At 39.9% G+C, this 22,281-nt stretch overlaps 1 protein-coding gene across 2 annotated transcripts in view; it reads right to left on the reverse strand.

Annotated features, from left to right (window-relative positions):
* Positions 1-22,281, reverse strand: part of Cad99C (cadherin-99C) — a 396,119-nt gene that overhangs the window by 90,960 nt on the left and 282,878 nt on the right. For both annotated transcript variants that reach the window (XM_065226462.1, XM_065226461.1), the window contains exon 7: positions 3,388-3,576. In XM_065226462.1, coding sequence (XP_065082534.1) covers positions 3,388-3,576 — 189 coding nt within the window. The remainder of the gene's footprint in view (positions 1-3,387; positions 3,577-22,281) is intronic.

The raw sequence follows: 22,281 nt of genomic DNA on the forward strand, positions 1-22,281 counted from the left end.
TGAGATATGCGCGATCAATCATATAAATTCGAGATTCGTTTCCACTTTTCTAGTGTTCTGGAGAAAACTCTACCTTAATTCGAAGTGTTTCTGGTTGATTGACAAGATCATGTGGTATTCGGACATTGCAAGTATTTTTATGTACCACTTCAATATTGTTACGCATTTGACCACAAACGGGTGCATTATAAAAGAGCTTTGGGGTGGATGTGGCTGGCAGCAAGGCATGTTGGTGAAAATAACTGTTTTGTCGTTATGGTTGAGTAACGCTGAGCTATTAGGGTGTTAAACACGGATGAGGCTGGTGAGCTGTATGTTGTTTGGAACGAGGTCAACGCGCTTGGCATAGATGGTCCACAGCGGCTCAGGACGAGCAACTGAATCTGATCAGTAGCGGTGCGGCTATTCCTCCTTCTTCGGTGAATCGAGAACTCTTGTGGGCAGCCTTGATAGCTAGCTGCATGCGGGGAGCCTTTCGTTGTGTACTGAAGAAAAATGTACAATGCCACGCGCCGAAAGCACTGCTGCTGCTGCTACTGCTAATGACGACCGGACACCACCACTCAACAGAGGCGGTGATTGAATAAACACCGTTCGGCGAGACTGGGTGGAATTTGAAATCTGTGTTAGGGAAAGTGCTTTTCGTAGTCAATCGTCCCTCTGTGTGCTTTGCTTGCACAGTGAATACATCATTCAACTTTTGATATAAATTTTAGTTGGGACATGTACAGAAATTTAACTCTTTTGGAAAATCTTGGTGGCCCTGAAAAGGGCCGATGGTAGTACCATAGAGACTAGTACGTCCCGAAGAAACGTGCTCAACTTTTTGGCTCAGCTCTGGTACTATCTTCGGTCCCAAGCTAATCGATGCACCCCCTGAAACATAGGAAAATCCACGAACCCCTCATTTTATCTGTCAAACTTTCATAGCAAATGTAAACAAACATTGTGTAGTACTAGAATTTCGACTAGAATGGGATACGTTAATCGATTTGCTTGGGACCGATAGTCTAGTCAAGTAGTGAGCCAATTTAAAATCGTTAGTTTCCACCGGTTGGTAGTACAGGCTTAAAGCCTTTGGAAGATGATTATGATGTGTAGGCCACTAGATCAGCAAATCGGACCGGATAATTCCATATTCTTCGGTTCAATGATTGGGCACTCGAAAGAGTGTCGGCCCGTCTGCTGCTGGACAGGGGTTAAACTGTTGTCAAACATGTTTCGCCTGAAACGATTCTCTGATGACTGTGTTGGGGAAGCAGCATATGCATGTACGTAATTTATGGATTTGTTAGTTATTTCGACGCTTTTGGACAATGCTTGACATTTACCACTTATACAAAAGTTTCTTGTTGAAAATCAACAGTTGGAAGCATTGTGATGTGTAGAAATATTTCTGATCGATTGGTGATAAAACTATTGAAATTGGTCCAGGGGCAGCTGAGTTACTAACGTTGAAAATCTTCCATAATTTCGTTACATGTTCCATTTTCGGTTTACACAAAAGGAACCCCCATGTAAAAATCACAGACGTAGTCCGACATCAAAAGTGTCATTGAGTGTGTTGAACGTAGCTTGTTGTAAATTTCGATTTATTTCAGCAATCGTCGTAATTATCCAACTCGGCAAGCCTCGTACTGAAAAAATCTTCATTTTGCAACCTGATGCATACAAAACTATTTCGAAACCACATAGTTTTATTAAGGTTTTTCATAGAGTAATATTGACGACGCTTGTATGTAACCTTGATATAACTGTAGGTAATGGGAAATGATTGGCATGTAGGTTCACTGCAGGTATTTTATAGCATTATCTGAATGCAAATCACATACCTTGTTAACTATTTTGTGTCAATTTATATTTACATTGAGACACATCGTAAAAACTCAAGTCGAATGTGATTTCAGAATGACGTATAAGTCATTAGTAGCCATGCGATGAACATTCCCATCACAGCAGGCTCCTCTAAGTATAGTGTCTTTATTGGAGTGCATTTCAAACGCAGCAGCCTATGACATTTATTGTTCAAAGTCAGTGTGTGGTCAAAAGCAGTGTATATTCAGATTGCGTAGTATTTTGCACACAGTACGCTCAGATTGCATCAAATGCCTGATGCGAAGTACACCTCTAACATACCGCTTTTAATGACCAATCTCACTTGGATTCAACGATGACAGACTTCAATTAGATCTCTACCATTCGATAAGTGAATTTTAAACTTTACACTTTCCATTTCTACAACGCCCACTGATCCGGTCCTAGATCCGTTGGCGGATTGTTTGCGGTAATATATAACCGTTGGAAAGAAATCTTAAAATCGCACCGGGAGATTTGTGTTAATTGAAAATTTATTAAGTACCGATAGCCTCGATTATGACACCAACCGACTTTTTTATCTTAATCTTTCCGGGATGGCAAGCAGAGATATCATGACGGGTAGTCTACCATTTACACGTTCAAGTGTTTCCATCCACCCACTTGTTAGATTGGCACGAGTTGGTTCTAACCTGACTTGCCTCAACAACATACGACCAGTCGTGTTAAATGCTGATTGTGAAATGGTAGGTACTGAGCAACGAACGCGGTGAATTGTCCCGGTTACCCTCTGTCATCGTCATCACCGTTTGAATGGGTTTAGTTTAGTTTACTAGAGCTGCTGTTTATATTGGTTGTCAACATTTGGTAAACCGAGTGCACCTCTCGAACCTTGGGATCAATTAGCTTTATGGATACATATAACCTGATACTGCTCGCTGCCCAGTTCACAGTTGAGGAACGGAGTTGGCGGACATTCTCACGTTTCACGACCGCCATTGATTGCGGCGCTGGTAGGTATATTAGTTTTATTATTTTGGAGCACTGCTTAGGATTTACTGCAATGCTTGGAAATCAATTGAGCGTATCTTTTTCATTTTTATGTGTTAGCATGAGGGAAGTTGGAGGATTTTGTTTCATCTATGTTTATTAGCAATGGAATGAATTCACAATATGCTGACTATGTCTCGTGAGGAATTCTGGCTTCCGCCGACCTCCCATATTTTAATAATAGTAAATTTTAGCATTTTTTGATAATTATATAAATTAAAGCTCGTTATGTTTATAAATAGATTTTTTAATTCAAATGAAAATTATGAATCATGATAAAAATAACAAAAGATGACTTCGATACTCCACAAATTCATGGATCGTTGGCATGTACAAATTAAAACCTATGCTATAAATTGACATATCATTTAAGTTTGACTTGAAATTAATCGTTTGGAGTATCGAAGACAGTATTTGTATAAACACCCCCTGTCCAAATAACTCATAACTTTTTCATCAACTTTTAGCCGAAATCGTATTATTTTCTAAGTTCCTTCAACAATGATGCCAGCAAATAAATACCTGTCCTTGATGCGGGTAGGCAATCGCGAACACTCCGTATCCGTCAGCTGCTGTGAGCGTATCCGGTGAGATATCCGAGATGTTCTGCTGTGAGCCTTCAATCACAAAGTACTCAACCAGGCCGTTGACACCGGCGTCCTTGTCCTGGGCCAGAACGTTCTTGAAGATGGTCGTACCGACCGGTGTGGACTGCAAAGACAACGGTAATGAGTAGAAAAACAGAAATTAAAATAAACACAATAAATCATATCGGGTTCTAATAATAGCGCACGGGAAGAAATATTTAAGTAATCTTTCATGCTCTCATCTCTTGTACGGAGTGGAGGTTTACAAGCGCTCTTGCTAGTGGCAGAAATAAATTATACAAAAGTGGACTCCATAAGGTTGTTCTAGGTATGCGGGACATCCCTCTGAAAAGGAAGAATCATTATCATCATCATCATCATCATCATCACGGTGGCGTTGGTCGTGGCTGCTGGAAGCCCTTTTCACTCAACACGTCGTGATTTTCTCTTGCATACCCGTACGCTCAAAGATGAGGCATCTTTCTCAATTAATCATTTCACGCTGCATAATTTCTTCAGGGGTTATGCAAACAATTTTACCAGCCATCCGGCTCGTCTAGGATAATGTGGTCGTGTCCAGGAGGGTTCGTCGTTTGTTTTTGTTCTCAAGGTGAAGACTTGATTGGAACGTTAAAGCTGGTGCCTCATTTAGCGAATCTTGAGTGATTAGTTTGACTGGAGTACAAAAGGGAGTGACAAGCTAAATAGGTTGGATCAGCCAAGAATGATTATGTTGAGGAGCTATTCTGCAATAGATTTGGGTCACTCATTAATCTTCGTTCCCTTGGCTACAGACAAGTTTATTGACCATAAATGGTGTTCTAGCGTTCTAGGTGCAATTGTAGAAGATAAAAATTCACATATGCCTACAGCTAAGCCAAATCAGTCTTTTATTATTGCGCGTTCTTTGTGAACGATTTCATATAAAAGTTTTCTGCTTCGTAATGTTAACAGGGCTGATTGAACGAGATTCCAATCAACTCGTTGCAGCAGTATTAAAACATGCCATAAAAATGCAAGGAATTTCCTCCGCTATGTTGACGCATCGCTTGAGAAAACTGCATATTCACTTTCCAGGGCGTTCGTTCGTCTTTCATATTCTCACCATCATCATCATCATCATCATCATCGTCGTCGTCATCGTGGGGTTGAGGATCAATGCACTGAATAGAATTGCTATCTTTCCTTTTGCAAACTGACATCATATGATGAGATGTCAGTCTTCTTTCCTTCACTCATCTGCGTCGTCTGCTTTCATTTGTAAACCGTTACTGTTGTTGCTGGCAGATTTGCAATCAACTGGAGCCTTCATCATTTATCACGAGCTCTTTGAATGGGCATCCTAATGAGGTTATGAACTCAGGCTAGATCTGGATCTAGGTCTGACAGATGATTAGAAATGGTTTGAGAAAAGTTACTGGTCGGGAAATGCAATTTTTTGCAAAACGAGTGGAGGTCAGAAACATAGGTGGTCGATCGTAATCAGAAAGATGCGGAAGGCGTCTAAATTTAACTTTTTTTAAGTGATTTTATCCGATTATGATTTATCGTTCTACATTTTTGTATTCTTTTGTCGTTGCTTAAAAACCAGCGCGCGATATTGGACGGAATGCTTTGCCGCTGTGTTACTTTGACGAACTTGGTGTTTGTATGAGAAAGCACAAAAGTTCCGGAAAATTTCCTTGCTTTGGAACAATTCTCCGTGCATTTGCTTTTGCTTTTGATAGCCAATACAACCTTTTACCATACTGTATTGAAAAATGTACAGGAAAATGCGAGGAAAAAAGACTAACTTATTTGTAATACCTCAAAGATAAAATCAATGAAGAAAATCTGTCATATTAGTTAGGTCCTCATGGTTATGAGTGCTAGAATATTTTTTAATTTATATACAAAATATCAAACTCACAATGTACTAAGGCAGTGTTTTTTTCTGTTTCTACTATGTTAACAGAATCAGCAGTGACACCGTGCATGAAAAAGAGTAAGATGAAGAATTCGAGACAGAAAACTTTAAAAATCTCAAATCTAACGCTCACTTTATATCAATAATGTTGTCTGCCAATGCATTATTCAATTATATCTGTCGATTTAGTATGTTTTATTTGAAGAAACAATTTAATTACCCGATTAATTAGTGTATTTCATCAAGTTTCATCAATTTTATAAGCCGATTTAACAGTTGACTTAATCTTGTCCATCGTAAAACAACTGAATGAACCGATTAACTACTCTATTTCGTTTGGCTTCATCAATTTCGTATGCTGATTTATTTGTCGACTTAATCTGTTTCCATCGTAGAAACAATTTAATAAACTGATCAGCCAGTATATTTCGTCTGGTTTCATAGAAGCCCTGCTACAACTCTGTAATCCTACTAATCGTTCGATTTGGTCGCTTCTGGTTGACTGATTTCCTATGTTTTCGACTACCGATTTCGTGTGCTGACTGACCGTGTCCTCTTAAGCAGTCCTATAATAGTCGATGCAACAATTTATAAAAACGTCGGTTTCATAGTCGGTCTATCTTTCCGACGTGAACCGATTTAGTCGAAGGGAAAATCGGGATGATTTTTTATGGGGATTGTTTTTATTTCTCTAGAATTCTGACTCTAGGAATTTTTCAAAAGCAGCAGAATCCATAAAATTTAAAAGTCTCAATTTATTATCTAGTTCATTTATTTGAAAGGCTCAATCGCAATAGCTTGACGGAGCAGATAATTCATTGTTCATTATTTGCAACAAAATTCACTTAATTGTATGCCTAGTATCAATTTTGCCGAATACTTGCGGCTTACCCGAGGTTAGAGGGTTACATTGTCGAAGGATAGGATTAAGAGAGGAGCTTGGAAGTGGGGTTTCGTTCTCTTATCAGAGCGTTGTCACCAGTTGGTAGCGCGGTTCTAGATTCAACTTGTGTGGCTGGAGTTCGACTTTGTGTGGCAACCACTGAGAGACGATGAGACTCATGGACCCCCCGTCATAAACAAAAAACTTATAAAGAGAAACAAAAGAAGTTTCAAGCATTGAACAATTTCCAAAAATTAGGTGTTTCATACTGTTCCTTACAGCACTCACCACCTGAGGGCGAGCTGCCATCATTGGTTGATGGAAGATCGACTTCAGAATGTATAGAGAAATTCACTATTTATTATCGATAGTAATAAGAAACATTTGTATAGAAATCGGTGATTTTCTGAAAATCTCTATATAGCAACAATTTATTAATAATGATAATCAATTATTCGCCCAACGCAACAAACAGGAAGCAGCAATTTTTGTTTTCCTCTGTTCGGGACATAACACCACTGCGACCAGTAATTTGATGTATTGTAGTATATCCCGTGTCCTAAGTTTGGTGCATGTCGTATTGCTCCATCACTATTGAGAAATGATGAAGATTCTAATTGAAAGGTCCCCCTATTTATACCCTTCAAAGAGTGTGAGCACCCTCCAAAGGCGCGCCCCTTTGTCAGTCAAAATTGGATTCCTTAACAACAAAAACAAGCTATGACACCGATAATGACCATGCATCTGACCCCTAGTCTTAACCACTTCAAACTATGGAACAACGAATAGAAGATTAGGAATCACTTGGATGAAGACTAACTAACTCATTTTTTCCATGTTTCAAGATCATCCTCGGTGGACTAAGTCGAGTCTTGTCATTATCAACAAGGCATAAAAAGTAACAAGGACTAAGATATGTTCGTTTGATTACTGAAAATTCCTGTTCCCCTTCTTTGAAGTATTCAAGGCTAGGAATCGGTGGTAGATCTTACATCCCGTAACGTACCACGAAAAGGTATCTACCCACGTTACGGGGCAAGCAGCAATTTTATTACAGTATGTATTGTGTGAGCTAACATGTGTGCTCTTAAAATTTCAAAAGAAGGCTTCCTCAGAGGTTCACTTGAAGTAAATTCGTAAGTGAGTAACGAAGAGAGTCAAATGTTGACGATGCAGGAATTATGAAAAGAGGGCATTCGAAAAAAATCAATTCTAATTATCAGTAGAGTTCCGTATGCTGCCGATGCTGCCGAGTTACAGGACAAAGAGAACTTTTACAGTCAACTGAATGCAGTCGTGGATAAAATTCCGAGAGGTGACATCAAGATCTACATCGGCGACTTCAATGCGAAGATCGGCTCCGACAACACGGATTATGAGCGTGTCATGGGGCGCCATGGTCTTGGCGAAATGAGCGAAAACGGTGAGCTGTTGGCAGAGTTTTGTGGCAATAACGACATGGTGATCGGGGGTTCGCTCTTCCCCCATCGACCAGTGCACAAAGTCACGTGGGTTTCCCGTGATGGACATACCGAAAATCAAATCGACCACATCTGCATCAGCCGAAAATGGAGAAGGAGCCTTCTTGACGTTCGGAACAAACGCAGTGCCGACATCGCGTCTGACCACCATCTCCTCGTTGGAGAGATCCGCCTTCGTATCGCGCGGGTCCAGCGGCGGGAGGAGCGGCTCGGACGGCGATTCAACACACGCCGATTGGAAGATCCAGCAGTAAAAAGGTCATTCGTCGAGGAACTGGAGACCAGAGCTGCGGATATTCCTGATGGTGGCAGCGTAGAAGAGCAATGGACGGCGATCAAGGATGCCTTTACTGAAACGAGTGAAAACAACCTGGGCGAGCTGCGCGCTCAGAGAAAGGAGTGGATCACGGATGACACCTGGAGGAAGATAGAGGAGCGGAGAAATGCAAAAGCCGCGATAGAGCGGGCGAGAACCAGAGGAGCGAAGAACCAGGCCCGCCAACTGTATTCGGCTCTCGAGAAGGAAGTGAAGCGCTCGTGTAGGCGGGATAAGCGAGCGTGGGTGGACTCCCTAGCCGATGAAGGTGAGAAAGCCGCAGCAACAGGCGATATCCGTCTCCTCTACGATATCTCACGACGCCTGAGTGGAGCAAGGATGAATCCTAGGATGCCAGTGAAGGACGCGACTGGTCAGTTGCTCACCGACCCCACTGATCAGCTGAAACGCTGGTTTGAACACTTCGAACAGCTTCTACAAGTTTCGTCGGTCAACCAGCCATCAACATCTCGGCATGAACCGCCAAGAGTGCGACGCATCACTCGCGTCAATTCTGAGGCGCCATCCCTACCGGAGATCGAAGCTGCTATCCGAACCATGAAATCCAACAAGGCTCCCGGGGTCGATCGCATATCAGCAGAGATGCTCAAAGCTGACCCCATGCTATCTGCACAAATGTTGCATCAACTATTCTGCAATATCTGGGACACCGCGACTTTTCCGGCTGACTGGATGCAGGGCGTCTTAGTGAAGGTCCCAAAGAAGGGGGACCCAACTGTATGCGATAACTGGCGTGGCATTATGTTACTGTGTTGTGTTCTCAAAGTTCTATGCAAAGTTATCCTCAACCGGATACAGGAGAAGATCGACGTGACTCTCCGACGGCAGCAGGCGGGATTCCGTGCTGGAAGATCCTGTGTGGACCATATTGTCTCGCTCCGCATAATCTTGGAGCAGGTCAACGAATTCCAAGAGTCCCTTTACTTGGTTTTCATTGACTACGAAAAAGCTTTCGACCGACTCAACCACGAAAACCTGTGGGGCGCCCTAAGGCGCAAGGGAGTTCCGGATAAAATCGTCAACCTCATCGAAGCTCAGTATGAGGCTTTCACGTGCAGGGTGCTGCACAACGGAGCCCTATCTGACCCTATTCGGGTAGTCGCTGGAGTGAGGCAAGGATGTATTCTATCACCGCTACTGTTCCTCATCGTAATCGACGAGATAATGGTTGGTGCGATCGACCGTGTGCCGAACCGTGGGTTGCTCTGGCAGCCTATTACAATGGAGCATCTAAACGACCTAGATTTGGCGGATGACGTTGCTTTAGTATCACAACGGCGTTCTGACATGCAGAGTAAGCTCGACGATCTCGCCGAACGCTCCTCAGCGGCAGGTCTCAACATCAACGTCAGCAAGACTAAATCGTTGGATATCAACACGGGAAATCCATCCAATTTTACGGTAGCTGGTCAGGAAGTGGAGAAGGTTGAAAGTTTCCAATATCTTGGCAGCCAGATAGCGTCGGACGGCGGAACCAAGAGTGACATAGGTGCACGGATCAAGAAGGCAAGGGCTGCTTTTGCGAGTTTACGAAACATCTGGAAGTCAAATCAGATTAGTCTCCGCACGAAGATCCGAATTTTCAACTCTAACGTGAAATCTGTACTGCTGTACGCTAGCGAAACATGGTGCGTATCAGCGGAGATCACACAGAAGCTGCAGGTGTTCATCAACCGATGCCTGCGGTATATAATTCGTGCTTGGTGGCCTCACAACTGGATTTCGAATGCCGAGCTCCATCGACGGTGTCACCAGAAGCCGATATCGACAGAAATTCGGGAACGTAAGTGGAGGTGGGTTGGCCACACTCTACGGAAGAGCGGAAATGAAATCTGCAAACAAGCGCTGGATTGGAATCCAGCCGGACATCGCAGCAGAGGCAGACCCAGGGGCTCATGGCGGCGAAGCCTAAACAAGGAGATTAAGCAAGTCGACCGGAATTTGACCTGGGCCCAGGTCAAGGCGAAAGCAAACAATCGCCCAGGATGGAGATCTTTCACGTTGGCCCTTTGCGCCAGGGATGGCGCTCAGGACACTTAAGTAAGTAAGTAAGTAGAGTTCCGTAGAGATGCAAGAAAATTGCAAGATATTCTCTGAAAAGAATTGCAAGATATTTCAGAGATAAATTTCAATGGGAAATCTTAGGATAATTCATGCGAATTTTAAAATGAATGAAAAGAAAACTTCAGCAATGTTTGGGGGTAGTCATTAAAAGTTTAGTTTTAGTGTAAATTCCAAGAATCTTTGAAACATTCTGCACATAATATCAGGACAAACAGCAAATACATGTAAACAAATTATATCTTCATATGTGTAATATACGTTAAATTGCTCAAGCGCGCATTCTGCTTAGATTGACGAGAATCCGTAAATTCCCCTATTAGCAAAGATAATAGCCTATAGTCTGTAAAAGCACGGTATTACCATAGAGGTAACTCTAAGACTAGTAGGTCCCGAATAAACGTGCTCAACTTTTTGGCTCAGCTCTGGTACTATCTTCGGTCCCAAGCTAATCGATTCACCCCTCGAAACATAGGAAAATCAACTAACCCCTCATTTTATCTGTCAAACTTTCATAGCGAATCAAAACAAACATGGTGTAGTACTAGAATTTTGACTAGAATTTATAGCAAAATTGATTTTTATTATTTTTGGAGATAGCTGATGTCATTTAAGAGCAAGTGTTGTTTAAAATATGCTCTCTTACTATCCGTTAACGCTGGCTTCATACCACTTATACGATTTTCAAATCGTTTGTCAAGCCTCCAACCAACTAATAGAGAGAAAGCACTTCTGGATTGAACTTCATCTATCGTTTCTATTTCACTAATCCCAGTTGGATAATTGGTATTCAGAAAATTGAAGTGCTTCTTGTTAATTTTAGCAGCTATTAATCCTTTTTGTTGATCGGAAGTCAATGAGCAAAGCAAATGACACATTTTGGAGATTATGTTAAAATAAATTCAAAATCCAGGAAAAAGCTACTGTCGAAATAATAACTTATTGAACCTAGTGCTCCGCCGGCTCAATGAAATTCGGTTTTATGCTCAATTGAATGGTACATCGGACAACCGTGTAAATAAAAAGGGTAAAAACCAGAAAATTACTAGTTGGCATTTGCTGGTCTTCATGTACAAGAAAAAATCTAAAAGCATTATTTTTGATGGACGAGTTTGAGTGATAGTAAATGAACTGCTAGAATGATTTAATTAATGCATTCTATATTTAGAAATATCGAAATCATAATACACTGAAACCTGTTTTCGAAGTCTTCTTTTACGCAGTATTCAGTTTACTTCCCACTTTTTACGGAGTAAATCCCAAATAACGAGTTTATTTCTGCGATTTTGTGAAACAGGGAAATACTGTGGAATACTCCACAATATGGGTATTTTTGGAATCCGGGTGACGTGTAGGGGTCGGAAATCCATGTCTGACGCCATTTTGATATTTAAGATGGCCTCATCCGGTTACAGAAACACTGGGAAATACTGTAAAGACTCCACAATAAGGGTATTTTTGGATCGTGGTGACATTTAGAGACCGAAAATCCATGTCCAGGCTTCCAAATAGTACAGCCTTCTCGCGACAGTTGGTTTATACCTGAATTGACTGTTGCTTTGTGTGTTTTACTACCGATTGCTACCGTACGTTCAGATCTGAATCTGAAGTGTATTGGCAAAAGTGCACGCACGAACGAATGAAAGCTGTATTAGAACAGTCGCATCTATACTCACTTTGCTAAAATCATCGTGCTTGGAACGTAGTGAACCGAATGGGCTGTATTTATACATTTCTTTATGACCAGGTTTTCAATGTTTCTGTCGTCATGACAGCCTTCACAAGCGACATCCCTCAGCTTACCCAAGTTATTATTATTATTAATTTATTTGATAAGGCTAAACCGAATTAACTTTACAGAGCCGAGGATTCTTGTTCACTATACAATACTTCTTAAAACTATAGTCAAAAGGTACAACACAATAAACATTTTATCTTCCGCTATCCAATAAGCCTCCTCCACCAGAACAGGAGCCTCTTTCAGTGGTTTCATTGTATGGCAGATTCGCCAACGGGGGTCAGAGCGCTTCCATTGCACCAATGGACGCAAAACGTGGTCAGCACTCACACACTCATCACGAAACGGTTGCTTTCCAAAGTTGACGACGCATTGACCGAAAGAACTGCTGACGAAGAACAATGAGGAGGACCACACAATGGTTGCTGCCGAGTAAACAGACGATCGCGTGACACACATTGAGAGTGGTCTGCTTCTGTCGACAGCCGAGTGAACACTGATCCATCGTTTATATTTCACTAGTCCCAGCAGGTTGTTGGATAACTCGTCTTCAGAAAATTGAAGTGGTTCTTGTTAATTTTAGCAGATATTAATCGTTTTTTTATCGGAAGTCAATAAGCAAAGCAAATGACAGCGTAGATAACTAAAACATAGACACATTTTGAAAATTACGGACGCTAAAATAAATTCAAAATCCAGGAAATATGCTAATGTCGAAATAATTACTTATTGAACCTAGTGCCCCTCCGGCTCAATAACATTCGGTTTTATGCTCAATTTAATGGTACATACATCGGACAACCGTGAAAAAAAGGGTTAAAACCAGGAAACTACTAATTGGCATTTGCTGATCTTCATGTACAAGAAAAACAAAATTAAAAGCATCATATTTGATGGAGTCCGAGTGATAGTAAATGACATTTTAAACTGCTAGAATGATGTAATTAATGTATTCTATATTTAGAAATATCGAAATCATAATACACTGAAACCTGCTTCTTTTACGCAGTATTCAGTTTACGTCCCACTTTTTACGGAGTAAATCCTAAATAACGAGTTTTTTTTAACGAAGTAAATTCCAAATAATGAGTTTATTTTTGTGATTTTGGGAAACTGTGAAATACCCCACAATATGCGTATTTTTGGAATCGGGGTGACGTGTAGGGGTCGGAAACCTATGTCTGACGCCATTTGGAAATCCAAGTTTGAAGATTGCGTCATTCCTGATGCCAAAGAGTATTTATTGCAAAAAGGGTTGAAATTTAAATTTCTTTTCGTTTTGGATAACGCCTTCAGAATTGAACACGCGGATGTACAGATTTTGATTCTTCCACCGAACACGACATCCTTTATTCATCACTTGGACCAGGAAATGATATCCGTTTTTAAAAAGTAATATGTCAAGCAGACCTACAGCAGACTCCGACGAGACACTATAAGTACCGGCAGCGTGGAAGACTTTTACAATCCGACATTGCAGTGAAGTAAAGCGCTCTAAATGGCTGCTGGAAGCCAATTTGGTCAGCTTGCTAACAAGAGGAGATAATAGAAATTATATATGTTAACTAATTCCAGATCTATCGAATAATTCCAATGACAATGAAGGAGCCTTCCCTAACTAACTCAAACATTGTTTATTTCTGGAAGTGTAAATGTTTTTCTTCTTTAGTAGGTTGATTAATTCCAGAAGAAAAGAAAAAAAGAAAAAAAAAGAGCAAAAACATTGAACGTTAATTCTTTTAACATCAATCAACAACAACTTAAAAAGAATCCACTTTAGTATTAATGCAGCTTAAAGTCAAAACAATCTCCTTTAGTTCCATATTATCCACCGTATACATAAACAACAGTCGATCACATATTACATTGTAGATCTCAAGATCTTTACTCCAAGGAGTTCTTGTATAACCTTGAACACAAATTTATTTAAGCATTTATACAAAATGTCGAGTGTTAGTCAATATCAAATACAGAGCTCTTTCGCTCTTATTCGACTTACGAACCTCTGGTTTGGTTCGTAAATTGAGGTTCAGTGTATTGTGAGATACATTATAGTATTTCCCTGTTTTTCTGTAACCAGCAGCCACCATCTTGGATTTCAAAATGGCGTCAAAAATGGATTTACAGTTCCTACACGTCACTCCAATTCCAAAAATACCCATATTATGCCGTTCACAATGCTAAGTTTCAAAATTGTTTTAAACTACTCGACAATTCTATAATTTGAAACTGTCAAAAATAAAACTGCAACACGATCAGCACAACGCACAGTTCTAAAAGATGTTTAAAGGGTGTCCACGATGAAATTGCCACACACAAAATTGATTCGCAAAATTCGAGTTTTCATCCGATTGCCATCAAATTTTCAGGGATTGAGAAATAACTATTAAACTTCATTTTACCATTTTACTCGTATTTTATTTACAGACCATACGCAAATGCCCGCACCTTGGCCTTAACCCCGGCCATAAGATTCTGCACAACCTGTGAATCAACCGTTTTTTGCATGTAAACCCATACTTTCTTCAGTTCCTCGACTGTCTTCACTACCTTAGGTCGTTTAAGAAGGTGCTGCTTCATAATCGCCCAGTACTTCTCGATGGGGCGGAGCTCCGGAGTGTTGGGAGGGTTGAACATTTTCGGCACGAAATTGACCTTATTGTGGAGTAGTGGCATGAGGCCAAAGATTGTTGGGACGTTGTGGGCCTTCAGGAGAGGAAGCAGCCGCTTCTGGAGGCACTCTTTTATGTACACCTGTCCGTTCATCGAGTCCTGGGTCACGAAAGGTGCACTCCGCTTCCCGCACGTGCAGATGGCTTGCCAAACCAGAAATTTCTTCGCAAATTTGGACATCTTCTGAGTGCGGACATGCTCCGGAACGCTGAACTTATCCTTGGCCGTGAAAAACAGGTTGCCGGGGATCTGTTTGAAGTCGGCCTTCACATATGTTTCGTCGTCCATGATGCAGCATTCAACTTTCGTCAGCATGTTGAGGTACAACTTCCTGGCACGGGTTTTGGCGGACTTGTTCTGCTTCTCGTCGCGATTAGGGGCCTTTTGTACCTTGAACGTTCGAAGCCCAGCCTTAGTTTTGGCCTTCTGGACAAAACTTCGGCTTAGGTGCAGCTTCTTAGCCACATCCCTAACGGAGGCGTTCGGATTTCGGTTGAAGGCCCCAACTACGCGGTTGTGATTTTTGGTGTTGTACGGAATACTTTTTCCTTCACTTCTGGGCTTCCGATCGGTGGTCAACCGTTCCTCGAACCGCTTAATCACTCGCGACACCGTGGAATTCGCGATTCCCAACGTTTTGGCGATGGAACGATGCGAGAGATCCTTGTTCTCGTGATGAATGCGCAAGATTTTATCACGCACGAGCTGTTCTTTCGACTCCATTTCCGCGAGTTTTGATTACAGGACTTTAAAACTTGCAGGATGTAAATAATGCACTATGAACTAAATCCACCCAAATTTTCATTAAATTCTACCCAACGGTTAAAAAGTTAGAGCAATTTCATAGTGTGGCAATTTCATCGTGGACACCCTTTATAATCATCAAGTTCCATAAACTTTACTGTTCTCTATGAAGTTCATAGAGTTTTTTTGTGAAGCTCTTCGAAACATCTTAAAATACATCCAAAGAAATTTGAAACAGTGTTCCATTCGTGTTTCAAACTCGCTCGGAAATAAAACAGAATAGTTGAGTAGTTGCAAATCTGGTGCAAAATAGTGCTGGAATAATGAAACTGCAACTCAGCATTGCGAAAGGTGCGTTTCTGTTCTAGTTTCAAATTGAAACAGTCCTTATAAAATACAATTGGGTATTTGACAGTATTTTACAGTTTTTTTTTATTATAACCTGATGCCGCCATCTAAGATTTAAAAATGGCGTCAAACATGGATATTGGGTTCCTAAATTTCACTTCGATTCCAAAAATACCAACATTGTGCGGTAATGTTTTCAATAATCCCAAATAACGAATTTTTTTACGCACTAATTCGATTTACGAACCCCCGGTTTGGTTCGTAAATAGAGATTCTAGTGTATTGATATTGGCAATATATTGAAACGTAAATATCGGATATCAAAAGAAAATTATCGCAATTTCAATGCATCGAAAATAATATCAAAACTTCCCTAGTGACAAGCAATGCATAAGATATAAGAAAAACGTATCGAAAGGAGGGAGGGGTAAATTATTGCTCAATTACTGGATGGACTCTTAATTGTATTTCACTTCATTTTGAAGTTTTAGACGATGGAAAAAAGTACTCATCGATTGGGAAGGAAAGCGCAGTCGTTCGTAACCCAATGTGTATGTGTCAAAAATTCATGAAGGATGCGTGGTTTTCCTCTAAAATCAATCTTGTTGATGACCGGCATCCTTCGGAGTTTTCTTGAATGTTGATGAACCGTACTGCTCATTGTTGATTGAGGAATCCATCTTTATCTGTTTGTACGAAGCAGATCGTTGAAGCTCGCATTGTTCATAGGTATAATGTTAAATTCCTTTGCAGCAGATTGGTGCTTCCTCCAACTGTTAAAACCACGCATGTTCGATTGACCTGTATTTTATAAACCTCGTGCTTTGCTCGTGACTACCTTCAGCAGATACAACGCTGCGCGGTAAGACGTGGCTACCTTATCGACTGTCCATAAATTGCTCCGTACCACCTTAGCCGTATACTGTGTATCTTATCCTCATTTATGCAACAAAGTACACTCAATTACCGTAAATCGTCATAAATGGGCTCGTTGTAAGTGAAAAGTGAGCGCTAAGGAAAAAACAAAACACCGTTTTAAGGCACTGTTGAAAGGAAAGAGGTTGGCGTGCGCGTCAATAAGTGCTAAATTTATGGAAAAAGATTAGCTTCCCTGACTTTTGCACCAACTCGCACTCCCAGAGATATACGCTTTCAGCGAGATGACGAAGAGGCATTCTTGATGGTCGTTCCTATAGAATGGTGCTGGTAGCGGAAAAGGGCGTTGATTGAATCAATTAAACGAGAAATTATTGAACATTTCTTTGCATCCTTCGCATCAAGAAATTGTCTGAGCAGGGTCGCAGTGATGTCAGAGTTTATGTAATGTACCTACAACAATGTAAGCACGACCCAAGAAGTACATGTGTGTTGTTCTATAACTGTTTATACAACCTTTGTATTACTGGATTTGGATGTATAGAAGTTTACTTAACATGATTCTATGAATTTGAGCTTCTTTGGGAGGGTTTGCAATATCTTAAAGACGATATTTGATGAAAGTTATTACTCTTGCTCGATAAAGACTGCATTAAGAAAAGCGTTACGTTCCGTAGTCCTCAAGCTGCATTTATTGATACTTATTGTAATGTTTAAAATTTAAAAAAGTCAAGCAATAACGAGGTATATCGGTTGATTTCTTCAGGTAATACTTGTCTTTAAATTGCGATCGTTAAGGTGAATCATTACTGTACATGGAAGCAGGATTAATAAATAATAACAATCTTAACCGCACTTTCGATCATCAACCACTATTTTAAAGGGAATCTTATTGTAAACATGTCGCTATCCCGCAGAAGGTTTACCTTTATTGCTTCATTAATGCTCAACAAGCACGTGAAGATTCACCATTGCACCGTGCCTGTCGTTGTTTGCTTGTATATGTCATGGTTAATGGCAACGTGGTACAACTGATTCATAACTGACGCTGCAACTGTAAAGCGTGGTCTTATGGAATCCGTACACGACCAATGAGAGTAACTCAAAATTGAGTTGAATTTGTCTCATAATTTCAAAAAGTTTGTTAATGGATATTACATTCAGTTTAGTAGCGAAAGGGGAAATGTGAAGGTGTGACCTATGCAGGTTTTTCATTCCTGAAAGTGCATGTTGCGGACAGGGAGGCACTAGTGAGCGGTGTAAGTTTTACATCTCTTTTTTATAATTTTGTTCCTCATATTTCTGATCACCACAAAACGGCTGCATAAGAATCACGTTCAGAGTGCTTTAAATTTCCCACACGGTGAATTACCATTTCATGTTTTCAGGTAAACATTACCAACAACCATTGCTTCCCCTTCAGACTAGCATACCTACTGAAATGGTAGTTCAATTTTTCAACCATCGGATCGTGAGTAATGGCACTGTGATTTATCTCGAAAAATAAAAATGCCTCACCTCCATGCGAAAAGCCCTCATGCACTGCAGCCATCCTGCCATAAGTCACCTGTTATCGGAATGAATCGACGTGAACTGGGACGGTTTTCTAATGTTCCGTGTCCCCGTTTGTCTCGTTTCTCAGCCCTGCGCTAGAGAAGCGCTTTTCCAAACAGGTTTCTTTTGGCAGTTCGTGCCAGATGGGAAAATGTAAACATTTAGCTAGCTACTACCATCACTACCGTCACCATTGGGTACTCAACGTGGGCAACCTGTGGCAATGAAAGGAATAAATTCGAAGCCCAGAGAGAATGTGAGTGAACATGCTGCATAGTAGATATGGTTGGGCTATTGGCTGGGTGTATGCATACATGAACACATATTGCTGGCCCAGAAAATCGTCCGAAGGTAAATGAGCTACGATGAATAATTTATGACGGATTCTGCGGTGAGGGTTGTGAAAACCAGGAAAGAGGTCTGTGCCTCCTTGCAGCAACTTGAAGTTACATTCAGAAAAGGGAGGTGTATGACCCGTAATGGAACTATCGTATTTAATTCATTTTGGTCTCATCTATCTGACTTTCTTTACTATTATACGTAGGTATTCGGAAGGCAAAAATGAGGGCACAGTGAAAGGATCTGACGTATACCATGCATAGAAAAGGTAGGTTTCTTTTCTCGAATAGAAGCAACACGGTTTCAAAGCAAAAGGCGTGTTTCTTGCTGGATATAAGGTTGTTTAAGACAGGTACAAGGTACTAAGCTATGAGATCTACTTTAACAAACGATCGTGTTTTTACTTAACGTAACCTGCAGAAAGGCTATGACAGAACATACAAATTTGAACATAGAACATACAATGGAAGTAACGCTTACAACCAATCTTCAGATGTATTTTCTAATGTCAAATGTAGCCCACTATATATAGGTTGAGAGCCACACATCCATTGATCTTTTAGATTGTTGTTTTGTATGGCTCTGAGAGGGTCCAATCTACATTTTAAAACATTTTATGAAATAGAATTAAATGAACTTCAACAAACTAAGAAATTCATAAAGAAATGCAATTTTATTATGATGGCCAAAGCGAAAAATTTGATGCCTGTGGCAGGAATGTTATTACTAGGGTTACGGTATGTAATGTGGGTCTAGTCCTTTCATTCGGCCTATCACGCAAATAAATAATTAATTAAGGAATATTACACAAAAAATAAGGAAAATATTGATCACTGATGATTGATAAATGTGTACCACACACAAATCAATTTATATCACAACATTTCAATACATTTTCAGCTCTCGTAAGTAATAAAACTGGTTGAGAATATCACTCTGTTCGGAGTTTTTAGCCGCCATGACTTCTAAGGTTAAGATGGGAAGGTTGCACTGACGATCATCAAATGGCCTGATTATGGCATTTATTGAATGGAATTACCTGATAATACACACTAGACGTAAAACTCACAGTTACTGTTTGAATATTTTATGTTTATTTTAATTGTTTAACAACGTTTTCACAAGTAAATCATGGACCCAACTTTAGGGACACATTTCTTTTCTATGTTCCTAACTTTGGCCCATGAAATTCATTTGACAGCATATAGCAATAAGAGTAACGTCAACAATGTGGTTTGCATTTGGATGATAAGGAACGAACAGGAAGGGAGATTTTTTCTGCCAAATCTGTATAATGAACATCACAATGTTTTGATTTAGATATTCTGCGGTCGAAAGACGATAAGCGAAATTTTTAATTTTTAATTTTTAACTTGAGTGATTTAATGTAGTTTTCGTAAAATTTTCTCTAAGAAATGTTTTGAGGAATGAAGAGTATTAAGTTAACAGTGATAGTGATAAAAAAAAAATACATAAGAAAACGTTACCAAGAGCGTTTTTTTTGAGAATCAAACAGGATAGGACGAAGTTGCATCCATAAATAGACCCAATTTGGGGACAATAGACCGATATTACATACATTTCCCTGGTGAGTTTTTGTCTTAAAAAAAGTAAGTTTTTCAACTTTTTGCGGTTCCTGATAGCAAACGACATGATAAGCATATCTAAGCATACCATTTAGCAGTAGAATATCGTTTGCAGGTAAATTAATTGATGAGTTATGATTAAAAACGTAATCTATGGCTGCATATTAGACCGAGGTTAGGGACGTATACCCTATTATTATTTTTATAATTTATTTGCCGTCAATCTTGTTTGTAGACCATTATTGTAACAGTGATTATCTTAAACGATAATTCACTTAAACTCACTCAGTTATATCTTAGTATAATAAGTATGAGCATATAAATAGTTTTAAATAAATCTATGGCCAAGCTATCGTAACGCACAGAAATATTATTTTAATTTGGTTTTCGACATTGCAAAGTCAATATCTGGGTGAAGCGGTGTGGCTTCTTTTCAATGTTGGCAGAGCTATTCTTCGCCATCGGCTGGCAGCAAGCACTGCCAAACAGTAATATGCGTAAAGCTCATTCGTGGCTCTTCGATTGTTTGATAACGTTCGTTAATTCGTGAATGATTAGAGAGAAGCAAAATGAAACAATTTTTCATGAAATCTCTTGAATGTTCCATATAGGGGAAATGCAGGTTATGTCGGCCTAAGTGTTCCTAATTTGGGCCCATACATAAATTCAGCAATCGACTAAATTTTCAATAGCAACCAAAAATATCCATCAGTAACGTCCCAATCTAAATAAAATTGATAAATAGCAGATTTTTAGCGATGGGCCCAATCTTAGATCCATAGGCCAACATTAAATACATTTTCCCTATAATTGCGAAATTTCCAACTAAAAATCTAAAAATGTACCATTAATGAATCAAAATGAGCCATTAAACAATCAAAATGAGCACTTGAGAACTAAAAAGTGAACTATAAAAAAAAAAAATGAAAAAGCGTCATCCTCGAAAAATAGCAATGAGCATTTCTCGATAAAATGTAGGGCCAATACAGCTTCTAAACAAGATAAATTTCAGTGTTGGTTTTGACACACCTCGATGAACTAACGTTGCAGTGTCTTTATCGGTGTCTCTTTCACTGTCATTTGATTCTTCACTTTTGACATCGCCTTTTTCACAAGAAAAATTTTCAGCTTGCCCCAACCTTCAAATGAACTTTTAAAAAGCAAGGAATGCAGCACTCAATTTGATCAGCAGATTCGTTCAAATCCATTTCGATGTCTTCGTTGACAATCTAATCGATTTGCCCATTGGGAAACGAAAAATTCCCTTTGCAAGCTTTCTTTCATAAGCAGCAGATCGACTAGAGCCTCCCTTAGCTCAGTCGGTTAAGGCGCAGCTTCAAAGCAAGACCACGCTGGAGGTGGCTGCGTTCGATTCCCGGCCCGGTCTAAGAATTTTTCGGATTGTAAAATTTCTCGACTGCCCTGGGCATAGAGTATGATTGTACTTGCCACGCAATTATACTAATCCAAAAATGGTATAGGCATCGAAAGCTCTCAATTAATTACCGTGCGGGACCGAAATCCGTACACCTAAGCACGAGATAATCATTAACGGTCAATACTAAATAATGCTATCACATTATGCTCTGTATCACATCTTTTTCCTTTACATTTATTTTTATTTTTCCAATATTTGCAAACACCAGGTCTTAAAATTACCTTTAATTATTAGAAAAAAGGATTTAAATTGCACATATCTTGAATCAAAATCCGTACAGCGTTTTACGATTGAATCAAAATCCGTACAGTTTTGAATCGAAATCCGTACACTGTGTTGAGGATGAATCAAAATCCGTACAGTCATGAATCAAAATCCGTACATGAATGTAAATCGATCCAAATCAATGAAAAAAAACGTGTTGCTATCTTGAATCAGGATTTTTTTTTGTAGTTGCTTGGCTAAGAGTCCAAAACAGCTATATTCGTTTAAATACACTAGTTTACAGCATATTTGAACTTTGTACGCTGATGGTCATTTCCCATGTAAAATCATGCGCTGAATCCAAAAATGTAGTCCAAAAAAATCTCGGTAGGATAGTTTTGGAGATATAGGGGTAAGAGAGGCATTGTGAACAGGTGGGGCATAGTGAGCATCGCGCGTGCTCCAGCTTGGACTTCCGGCCGTTCAGAACAAATTTGTTGGCTGTAGGATCAATATCTTAATGATATTGATCCTACTACCAGTTGATTTGTTTCATGCAGTTGGAGATCCAGAGCCAAAGTACGGGATGCTCACTATGCCCCGCCTGTTCACTATGCCCCTCCTTCCCCTAGCTAAAAAATGAAATCTCACGTTAAAAAAA

The sequence above is a fragment of the Ochlerotatus camptorhynchus genome, unplaced genomic scaffold (assembly GCF_037179485.1).
Source record: "Ochlerotatus camptorhynchus isolate MF236.1 unplaced genomic scaffold, CSIRO-AGI_Acam_v1.1 ptg000251l, whole genome shotgun sequence".
NCBI classification, from domain to species: domain Eukaryota; kingdom Metazoa; phylum Arthropoda; class Insecta; order Diptera; family Culicidae; genus Ochlerotatus; species Ochlerotatus camptorhynchus.